Genomic DNA, 10,807 nt, shown 5'->3' on the forward strand with positions numbered 1-10,807 from the left:
TATTGGACCAAGGGTCATTTAGCCATCCGTCTTAAGCGCGCAACAAGCAATCTCGCTCGTTCCTGTCGATAGGTGGGAAGGGCCGGGACTCAAGTGGGGTTGGAGAGCTGCTGTTCTGTTTTTTTTATGATATGTTTGATCTGAATGATTAATATCGAGATTGAGATAAATAGATAATAATACATTGAAATTTTTATTTTTATCTTTATCATTATAATTATAATAAATAAAAAGTATTATATGAATCACCCTTAACATGCATATCAAACGCACCCTTATACATAATATTATGCGTATTATGTTTATAAAGACATAATTCATTTTTTCCTCGTGAAAATTATAAAACATTCACCGGCCAATTTACAAAGATATCATATTACTTTTTCTAGTTAACTAGATGAAGTTATAATTTTAACTTTTTTTAAAAAAAAATAAATTATTGTTCAAATTATCTTGAATTGCAGCACATCTCCTATGTAACTCTACTAACTAAAAGGGGGGAAATTTCCAGAATCGTCGGAAAATCACTAGCTAGGTGGTCGTTGAAATTAATATATGTAGTATTATATAAATATATATATTAAAATTACATAATGTTTTTAATTTTTTTTTATATATAGAGAGATCAAGATAGTTTTAATAAAATTAAAAGGGTAAACATTCATTTGTATATGTGTGTATGCGTGTAAAGGTAAAAATGGAAAGGAAAGGAAAAGAAGAAGAAGCCACAGCCACATGAAGTGATGCATTTAATGGACCAGAAAGAATCCTTTGTTAATTTATGGATCTCACTTGCTAAGTCAACTGTTTGTTAAGTTTGAGATTTTTGTTCTACGTACATGGCAAAATTAAATATACGATCCAAAGTCTCCAAAAAAACAAAATATCTAGCTCTACAGGCCGAAGCCAATTGATACATATATACAGACAAACATGTATATAGTTGACGACTCGTGGTGTCCAATATGCCACACGGATTTCGTCGGGGCTCATAAGGCCAAGGAGGTCTCCGCCTCAGGGCCCGGCCCTGGAAGAGGCACAATTTTTTTTTTTGGAAAAATTATATTTATGTAGAGTTCATGTCCACTGAAATTCTTTAATTTAAAAAAAATATAACTCAATATTAAATATAAAGAAGACCAACTTTAATAGTTTTATTTATAATAATAATCTTCTTTTCAAGTTCGTTTGACGATTTAAACAATCTCACGAAATTTTTTGCTTTTTTTTAAAAAAAATGGTGAGGTTGAAGAATAAACCTTTAACTAAAGTCTTTTACCAAGCTTCAATTAACAATTTTTAGTGATATATAATGGACATTCAAACATTAATGATGAATAAAATCGTTAATTCGTGTTTAGTCCATCGGGCCAACCCGTCCCACCACTAAAAAACAAGCGGGTTGGGTCATGCTTTTAGCTGTCTTAATTTGGGCGTTTGACTCGAAATTCTTGGGGAATATATATAGTTCTAGATAAGATCAAATTTCAACTACTTAGATTTTCAAAATCTACCCACATATGACCTACACCACTTGAATAGTGTATATTTTCATGGACATCGTATGCCTAAACTAATTTTAGACCCTTGAATTTAGGGTTACGGTGCTATGGTAGCATATATGAACCCCCCTTACCTACGTAGTAAAAACAAAATATCTATACATCATCACATAGACGAAAACATTATTACATGCATGCTATCATATTCATAAAATAAATAGCGCAATCTTTAGGTAATGAGGTTAACAAACAATATATATATCTCCATACACACGAGACGAACTTGACCTTGTGCACTGGAACAATATTATTACGTACAATAGGTTGATTCAACATAAAAACAACATATATAAAACACGCGATCATGATCGACAAACCAAAAAACGTCAAAAGTTTTGATATATATATATACGCCGTATACATAAAAAAAACATAGTCGAATATGTCAAACTACATAACATGATATCGGATTTATGGTATTTTAGCGCAACTAAGAATCGACGTCTCAGTTGATATATATCAGTTGGGAATAAGTTTGAAAGGAGGTTTAACGAATGCTGGCGCTGGATCATAGCTTCCATAGTCTTTCGTATTCACATCAAGAAGAAGTCTTTTGTGTGCATCATCTATATCTTTTGTTTTTTGATAATGGCTATGAGGTTCCCATGATTTTTGCTGTGGGTATGAACTCACTTCCTTGGACTCCGGTGAAGTAGATCGCAAGCCTGCATGAAATGAGCAATATAATTAAGGGAAAATTGTTTTTTTTGTCCTGTATATTTGACACTTTGCGATTTTAGTCCTTTATATTTTTAGATTTCAATTTTAATTTGCTATCTTTATTTTTTTGGCAATTTTAGTCCTTTTTTCCGACGTGGCGCTGACGTGACATCAATTCAGTGCTGATGTGGAGCTGACGTGTACAATGTCACGTATGCATTTTCGAGTAAAAAGGACCGAAATTGCCAAAAATCGGAACATACATGACTAAAACTGAAATATAAAAACATAAAGAACCAAAATCGCAAACTGACAAATATACATGACCAAATTTGCAGTTTTTCCTATAATTAATTGTTTGAGTAAATTAAGTATTTAAAATGTTATATATGCATAGCTAGCATGTGAAGTACTTTTGTATTATTCTTTAATTAAATTATCTGATTTTGTGAAAATATTTAATCACTAAAATATGACAACAAACTTCAATAATGAAGATGAATTTTTATCTGAGAGGCGAGAGCTAGCTGAAATAATTAAATTTTTTTTTTTTTAAAAATGCATTTTAGAAAACTTCTTCATTCAAACAACAAACAACAACTCGTATTCATCAATAGAATCCTATGATCATATTGTGGGGGGAAAAGCATATTAATTCAGTAAAAGAACAAGGAAAAAAAAAACATATATTAAGAGGTTAATTAATTTCAAGACCATAGTACGTAGATGTTCGTAATTAATACACATACAATTTGACATTGATATATTACGGATTAAATTCTAGAAAATGATTTCAGCTCTGATTTAATTTCATGGTCGTTCTTGTGAAAATTAAGTTACATACCTGGAATAGAAGTTGACGATATGAGAAACAATACAATAATGGTTTTCTTGACAAGAATGAGACCCATTTTTTAGGAAATTTTCAAATATTTTTTCTCCCTCTAAGCTGCAGAAGAAGGATTAATAATAATCTAAAGCATGCTCAAATTAAAGCGACAATCGGTTTATTAATACATTATAGAAAGGACATATTTAAGCTTTTTATAGCTTAAGGTTTGGAAATGTGACGTTGGGATAAGCTAAGGGACTCATCGCTTTACTGTTAATTGTGGGAATTACATATATAGATAGTAATTAATTAATAGTCTATATATAGTTTTAAGAATAATCATTCATATATATTCAGATATAAAGTCTTGAACTTAGGTAATAGGTACCTTGCATTTAATAAAATCTTTCATGTTAAGGATATTTTTGTAATTGAAGTGCAAGATTTTAAATATAAGGTATAAAACTAGGTGTTAAGTGTATACCTAGCATTTCTTGTTATTCTCATATTTACATTAATCATTAAGAATATTATGGGCAATGCTGAATACTTTCAAATTGAAGGTCAATGCGTGGTAGAGAAACCAAATGGCACAAGTTTGAATAATTTGTCGTTATAGAAATTATTATGTAAAAATGTAACAAACCAAATGTAATGCAGTTATATAATTTTTTAAAGCGATAAATATAGTGTACTGAATCAGTATTGTTATATATGCTATAATACACACACCCAAAATAATATAATTGAGGTGGGATTAGGAACAAATTAATTAACAGAGCGGGAGAGAAAAATAGCGAGGAAAAAAATAATTAAAAGCTAATTTGGTATGAGTTGGTGTGTTTACTTTACCCTACGTTAGTACGTTTAATATTGTTTGTACTATATGTAATAAATAAAATAGACTAGAAATAGCATTAGCCATTTGGGAAAAAAATTTGAAGTATTGATGATACTTTTTTTTGGTCACTTTAAATATAACTTATAGTCAATTAAAAAATAAAATTGGCATATTCCTGCCTTTTCTAGAAGTTGTCGTAAAACGGCCTTATTTGTTTATTTAAATACTATAAAAAAAATTTAAACTTGAAAAGGATTTAACAAATGTTTTTAAATGTCTTATAAATTTCAAATTATTTTGTAAATGTATATGTTGTATGTTTAACTAAATTAATCCATATTTTGGTGGGAAAATGGAGAAGTAAAATTTATATGACCAAGGAAATGAGGAAGTTTCGAGGGTAAAGTTGTCGAATAAAAATTTAGTGTTAGGTTTATTAAGAAATTAGGTTGGCCTAAAAGTGCTTTTGTGGAAGCAGAGTGATGTCGATTATCCAAAACGACATCGAAATTGCAACAAACATCACTTGAAATTTGAAACGACAGTTTGGAGAATGAAGGTAACGTTTTTATTAATTACGTTATATGTACAGTCAAATCATAATCAATTTATAATGCATTCAATTGGGCTACTGAAATTTGATAAATTCAATTGATTTATGCAAGTAGTGTTATTGCGATCAATTAATTCATTTAGAAGCAAGGTAGTTCCTTGAGATTTAAGTTATGGAGCCAGTTTGGATACAAAAAATATAATTTTAATAAAAATATTTAAATAAGTTCAATTTTTTAAAAATTTTATTTTAAAAATAAAGTAACGATTTTGGTGTTGGGTTGCAATAAGTGTCTCTGCATCGAACCATGATGTTTTGGCTGCTGTGCGGTTTAAAACATTTGAGTTGCATAATTACCACCAGCTATAGCTTGGTATCAGAGCTAAGGTCATGGTTTCGATACTCAATGATTGCAAGGAGTACAATTATTAGGAGTGATATCGTTATGGTGCAATAATTGTTTCCGCTTGATAGAACAATCGATTCATGACGTTTGGACTGTTGTGCGGTTTAAAATATTTGAGTTGCACCATTACCAACGGCTATAGCTTTTGGTAAAACGACAAACGTTCGGTCTTATATTTGGCGTATAGATAAATATTGACAAATGCTTTTATTTTTATTTTAAAATATCAATAGCAACAAAAACTCAAAAGCTAGAAATACTAACTTCTGAAAAACCAATTTTTTTTACGCTACACTTTTTTAGAAAAGTATTTTTTTATAAAAAAAAAATTACTTTTGATCTCCTGACTTTTCCAACCAAACGATCTCATAAATTAACTTACAAAACAAACTTTTGTCCCCCACTTGTGTGGTGAATCAAAGTAGCACGCAATACATAAAGGAGCTTGGCTTAATCGCTTTATATTCAAGATAATCTCGGTTCAGAGTAAAAGATTTTTTTGTTTCTCATGCCGAGCCTAGACTCCGATTAGTTCCAGATTAATCTAGAGTCGAACCGGCGAAGAACGAAGTTCTTCCACCATCTCTCTTCTTCATTCACGAGACGCAAAGTTTTTGGTGAATCAAATGGTACATATTAAAACCAGGGACCGAACTAAGGATGAGACCGTTTGGTGTGATTGATAATATATATATTATCATAGTATGAATTATAAGTCTACAGTCAACCCACACACCAAACACCATGTAATAAGTGCCTACACCACATAAATTTTTTACATCTAATTTTTTATCACTCACATTACACATCCATATACTAACCATATACTTTCATATATAATCTGATCTCACAAGCCCAGCAGTGTGTAATAATAGTATAGGAAGTCATCCAATGTATTCCATCAGGCGCATGATACACAAATTTTTCCTATGTATGTATAACATTTTCTCATTATACAACCCTCAACTCAATAAGGTACATATAATTAAGCCGACAAAAAGGTAGCAGACTCAAAAGGTGTAATCTTTGTGTTATCTTGCCTTCACACCCTGAAAACCAGTGGAAAACAAGGCTTATTTGTAAGAATATTTTACATTTCATTTAAAAAACGAAGCTGCACCAGAGTCAGATTAAAAGATCAAACTTACTCGGAAAATTTTCCCCATTTTCTTCATCCCTGCAGCTCTTAATTTGAGAACATCCTTCGAAGCACTGGGATCTTTGAGCACCTGGCATAAAGACACCATATCTTTCACAAAAATTTCAAATCTTGTGAATTGATGTTGATTGATAGATAGGCTAATTTCAAGAATTTTGAGCTAAGTGTTGAGGTATGAAACGTTATCGTGCCCCCTCTCACGTGCTCGCATTTGGGAAAGGTGGTAACCAATTTGGTATTAGAGTATGTGATCCTAGTAAGCAAAACCCTCGTAATTTATTAAGTTGGTTTCGATTGTTCACTTCCAGGCTTTTGTTCACTTTCTAGGCATGTTGCTAATATCCAATTTCCACAACTAGTGTCCCCAAAGCTTGAGGTGTTGGAAAGTGGTCAAATAATAGTGATGTAATTTAAAATAAAGTGATAGATATCCCCCCAAAAAATAAAATATGGTGCATGTCGTGCATTAGATTGATTCTATTTATGAGCCGATGAAAAGATAAACTTACCGTTTGACATACATGCGATAAGGTCATTTCGACATCTGCCACATTCATCTTCCAGAAACAATCGAGCATTGAATCTTGAATTTCTTTAGCCTCTTTCGAGGTCTTCTCATCTTTCATCTCTTCTATTTCAAAGCTCTTCCAATGTTCTTGTAGTTTAATGTAGGAAACAGCAGCTGAAACCAAAAATAGAACAAAAGAGTTTAAACTTCATCCAAAAGATTGAATGGATTGAGATAAACTTCAAAGCATGTTTGAATGACAAAATTTATCACCTGAAGATGCTGAAGCTCTCGATTTTCTTGTGTGTCTTTTATCTCTTAACCACTCTCCTACATATAAAATCTTCATAAATCGCTTCCCTTTTCCTATTTCTTTTGCAGCTTTCCTTGTGTAAACATAACCGATAATGTGCAGCAGGGCCACACCAAAAGCTGGAAAACGCATAAAATGAGTTTCTCTTCCTTGTACCCATCCCATTATGATTTTATTAGTGGCCTTTTAGGTTCTAAAATTGAAATACTGTCGAATTATTCTTTGCCTTACAAGATTGATCTTGTTTTCTTCCATAATTTTCCACACCAGTTGTTTTGATATATTGTAGAAATTTTTTTTAATAGAAAAGATTGGGGGCAGAAATTGCTCGCACTCACCTATGTGATTGCCTATATGTCACAAAATCAACCATGGATCATGAACAATTGTACAGTTCAAAAAACTGAGTTACATTCAATTTATTGGCTAAAGTTTTTGAGGTTATAGAATGCAGAATCTTACAATCGCTCTCCAAGTCGAGATCATGCGCTAGATTAATTCCCACGATTTAAAAGTTGAAACAATTGTTGGTATTCGGTATTCCAGGTTCTTATCTCATTGTTTATGTGTTGTATTGATCAGAATATGCCAATATGGCACTTGAATTGTTACGCAATTTAAATTATTTGAGGAGCACTCTTACTATCAACCATGAACTTTGGTAGGTATGCACTCAGTTCAACATAAATCAACTCCATAAACTCAAAGAAAATATTTCTAACTTGGTTTAGCAAAGAAGTTAGAGGTATCATAAAAAATATTATTGAGATTAGTTGATCGGATCATTGAAATCAAGAACCACTTTGCTTGACCAAAATTAATTTTGTTGTATAAGATGGATCTCTAAAGTTCATATAGATAAGGCAAAACACACTGTTTACAATAAATGCAAGACAAAATAGCTTACCTTCTTGAGAGAGGCGCTCAATTTCTAAATTCGCCCATTTTACTAACTCATCGTGTTTCCCTTCAACGCATAGTTGAAGTCGATCTTTCAGAGTCTCTGCAAGTTTCAGTTCCCTCTCCTCTCGAACTGCCTTCACTCAAAGTACTAGAAAGGCTCAATTGAGAATTCGAAATAAAATCTTCTCAAAATTTATGACGCGGATCAAGTATACCTTCATTATCTCATCAAGTTTTGGTTTTTGAACTTCAGGGGATAAGGTCGGATCAAATTCAGGAGGTGGCGAAGAAAGTAACACAAGCTGGCCAACATAATCCTCGAAAATATCGCTTCCAAACACCTTTCTAAACAGAGCTTTATTATCAACCATAGAGTTCCTGAAGCAATTAGCAAAAAAACTAAATGTTTGTTAATCTATCTCAGAAATATAACATGATAATATAGGATTTTTTGGAGTGATGAAAAGTTGAATTCTTTTTTTTTTTTTGTTTCAAAAAAAAAGAATTCAACTTTTCATCACTCCAAAAAATCCTATATTGAAAAAAAAAAAGAATTCAACTTTTCATCACTCCAAAAAATCCTATATTATCAAGTTATATTCTTACTCAATACATTATATTTCATTATTATTATTATATAAAAAAACTATAACATAATATATTTCGACAGACATGACATGACAAATACCATATAATATATATCTCTCAGAAACATAAAAAACATTCATTACATTTCCAATCCAACTTTTGAAAATGCATTCATAAAGATTTTCTGCAAATGCAGGAAATGTATCCAAATAATATCTAATGTTTATGGCTTTTCTTTCTTAAAGTAGCAGTTTAATTTTATCAAAGCAAGACAAAGCCTCGTTAAATTTCACCTTCGAGTTGTTTAAAAACATACTATCCGTGTGAATGCAATAATACTATGTGAACAGGAATAATTAACGTAACATTATAAAATGCAATAACCAGCCATTTATCTTACCCAGAAATTGTTGGCAGCTCCTCAGTCTCCATAATTTTCATCGGTGTAAAATTCTGGCCTTGAAAAGAGGGCACAAAGATCACTAAAATTTCATGCATGGATATGATTATAATTTATAACTACGTATATCCCAATTGCAAGCTAGCCATTAAACAGAGGAATACGCTGTAAGAAGAGATGGACCAAAATATAATACTGGATACCATGCATTTGAACCAGTGAGTTTGATATCCTGACATGCAGAGGTCGATTTTCTTTATCATATATCTCATAGATATCTATCGAACTTCCAAGTGATTTAGCAGAAGCTGATTATTTTTTAAGTTCTACTTATTCGTGAAACAGTGAAAAATCTTTCAAAATTAGCATATAAATCTTAACATTATGATCACCAATTTGTGAAAATATCAGTAACAGATAGCGAATCCAGTCACTAGAGACAAAACCTTCAAATTCTTCAATAATCAATCCATAACAAAATAAGGTATATGATTTTTATTTTGCGCAAAATTTGAAAGAATTATAGTGAAATATAAATCAACGTTTTATGGCAAGATCTTGCATCGAAACATATGCGGCACGAGGGAAAAGAAGAAGATGAAAAGGTTGATAAAATCTATATTATTGTCACACACAGGCATTTCATCAAATAATTTCATGTCCCATTAAGAATCCTTACAATCCTTACCTTCGATTGGTGGCCCTATTCAATAGAGCCACACATCAACTTCAACTCCAATTATTTTATATCGGCAACCATGGTAACCACCCAACTAGATTGGCCAAAAAAAGAAAAAGAAACTAAATCAGATTTCTATCCAAGAACATGCAGCCAGCAGCCCCTTCCTCCACGCAAGGAAAAAAAAATCCCATTTTAAAAACATCAAGAAAATATTGAACACAGTCACATTTCACATTAATAATTCTAAAAAGAAAAAAAAATCCAGAAAACTGGATAAAAAGCAGAAATTATGAATTGAAACGTTAACGCTTGCATATGTTATCGAGAACCCAAGGATAAAATCAAGCATTAAAACCCACCAAAAATAACGTAAATTATCACTAACATTCACACATATTAATCACACACATCGCACAAAATAAAATAAAGATGATGAAAGCCGAACGGAGGACGTGAAGAAACGATAAAATGAAGAGAAAATTACCAACGAGGTGGAATTTGAGCTTCAGAAAATTAGGGGAATTCCTGCGTAGAAACTCCCTCTCTTTAATTTTACCGAGGGAAATCAAGATTCGATCTCCCTCTTGGAATCCTTATTGTTAATTATTTTTTTATTAACTTAATTGAAATGTTTGTGGCATTTTATAGCTGTGCAGTTGACCGTTGAGATTAAGACGCTGTTAATTTAGACGCGTAAAGCTAGCCGACACATGCAAATGCAATGAAATTTGGGAAGGTTGAGCAGTGAAAAAAAATTACTGCCTCATATCTTTATTTTTTACAATTAATATTTTTTAATTAATTTATCTATTTGACTGTAATCTCTTCTTATTAAAATTTCCCTGGGATAACAACACTTATATTAATCAAGCAATTGAGGTTTGAAAGAAACATCCAAAAATTGTAAATCCAAGCTAATGGATGAACTGTGGAGAAGTATTTTTTCCAATTATTATAAATATTTTTTTTATCTGCATGGAAAACGAATATATAATTTTATCAATTATCACTGGCGTGGCAGTTGCAACAATAGAATAAATAAAAAAACTATATTAATATTAACAATGTGATTATTAATTATTTAGAAGTAATTTATTGTGATTGTGTACTAATGTATGTATTTTCTTCATAAATAACGTAAAACTATATAACTAATAACACACAATGTGAACTGTTTAAGTTTAGAATTTTAGAAAGTTCGCAATAATTTAACCATTATTCAGGTCATTTAAAATTTTCATAAATTTGATAAAATTTAATAGAGACAGTATATTCAATTTGATTACAAAAAAAATTGTGGACATCTGCCCACACTGAAGCACAAGAAGTTAAGCTCGTGTTTGTGGAATATTTAACACAAAGATCTTAAAATTAATAAAAAATATCAAATATTCGAGTCT

The 10,807-nt window shown here is 31.2% G+C and overlaps 2 protein-coding genes across 2 annotated transcripts; both read right to left on the bottom strand.

Annotated features, from left to right (window-relative positions):
• Positions 1 to 1,973: 1,973 nt before the first annotated feature.
• On the bottom strand, positions 1,974 to 3,176 carry LOC140886291 (protein CASPARIAN STRIP INTEGRITY FACTOR 2-like). The gene is made up of 2 exons (XM_073292820.1): positions 3,067 to 3,176; positions 1,974 to 2,227 (listed from the first exon to the last, which is right to left on the bottom strand). The coding sequence occupies exons 1-2, from the start codon at positions 3,131 to 3,133 to the stop codon at positions 2,022 to 2,024; spliced, it is 273 nt and encodes a 90-aa protein (XP_073148921.1). The 5' UTR covers positions 3,134 to 3,176; the 3' UTR covers positions 1,974 to 2,021.
• A 2,423-nt stretch (positions 3,177 to 5,599) lies between these two features.
• Positions 5,600 to 9,996, bottom strand: LOC140890380 (chaperone protein dnaJ 10-like). Its single transcript, XM_073298138.1, has 8 exons — positions 9,892 to 9,996; positions 8,726 to 8,783; positions 7,953 to 8,115; positions 7,742 to 7,871; positions 6,795 to 6,953; positions 6,523 to 6,695; positions 6,003 to 6,083; positions 5,600 to 5,903 (listed from the first exon to the last, which is right to left on the bottom strand). The coding sequence occupies exons 2-8, from the start codon at positions 8,764 to 8,766 to the stop codon at positions 5,886 to 5,888; spliced, it is 765 nt and encodes a 254-aa protein (XP_073154239.1). The 5' UTR covers positions 8,767 to 8,783; positions 9,892 to 9,996; the 3' UTR covers positions 5,600 to 5,885.
• Between the last annotated feature and the right edge of the window lie 811 nt (positions 9,997 to 10,807).

The sequence above is a fragment of the Henckelia pumila genome, chromosome 3 (assembly GCF_033568475.1).
Source record: "Henckelia pumila isolate YLH828 chromosome 3, ASM3356847v2, whole genome shotgun sequence".
Lineage (NCBI taxonomy): Eukaryota > Viridiplantae > Streptophyta > Magnoliopsida > Lamiales > Gesneriaceae > Henckelia > Henckelia pumila.

What these genes read in the sequence shown, in the direction of transcription:
- LOC140886291 (XM_073292820.1), bottom strand. Translation starts at nt 3,133, where the DNA reads ATGGGTCTCATTCTTGTCAAGAAAACCATTATTGTATTGTTTCTCATA. An exon ending in ATCGTCAACTTCTATTCCAG is followed by an intron (nt 2,228 to 3,066) that starts GTATGTAACTTA and finishes CATTTCATGCAG; the next exon opens with GCTTGCGATCTACTTCACCG.
- LOC140890380 (XM_073298138.1), bottom strand. Translation starts at nt 8,766, where the DNA reads ATGAAAATTATGGAGACTGAGGAGCTGCCAACAATTTCTGG. An exon ending in GAGCTGCCAACAATTTCTGG is followed by an intron (nt 8,116 to 8,725) that starts GTAAGATAAATG and finishes TAATTGCTTCAG; the next exon opens with GAACTCTATGGTTGATAATA. An exon ending in AACTTGATGAGATAATGAAG is followed by an intron (nt 7,872 to 7,952) that starts GTATACTTGATC and finishes CTTTGAGTGAAG; the next exon opens with GCAGTTCGAGAGGAGAGGGA.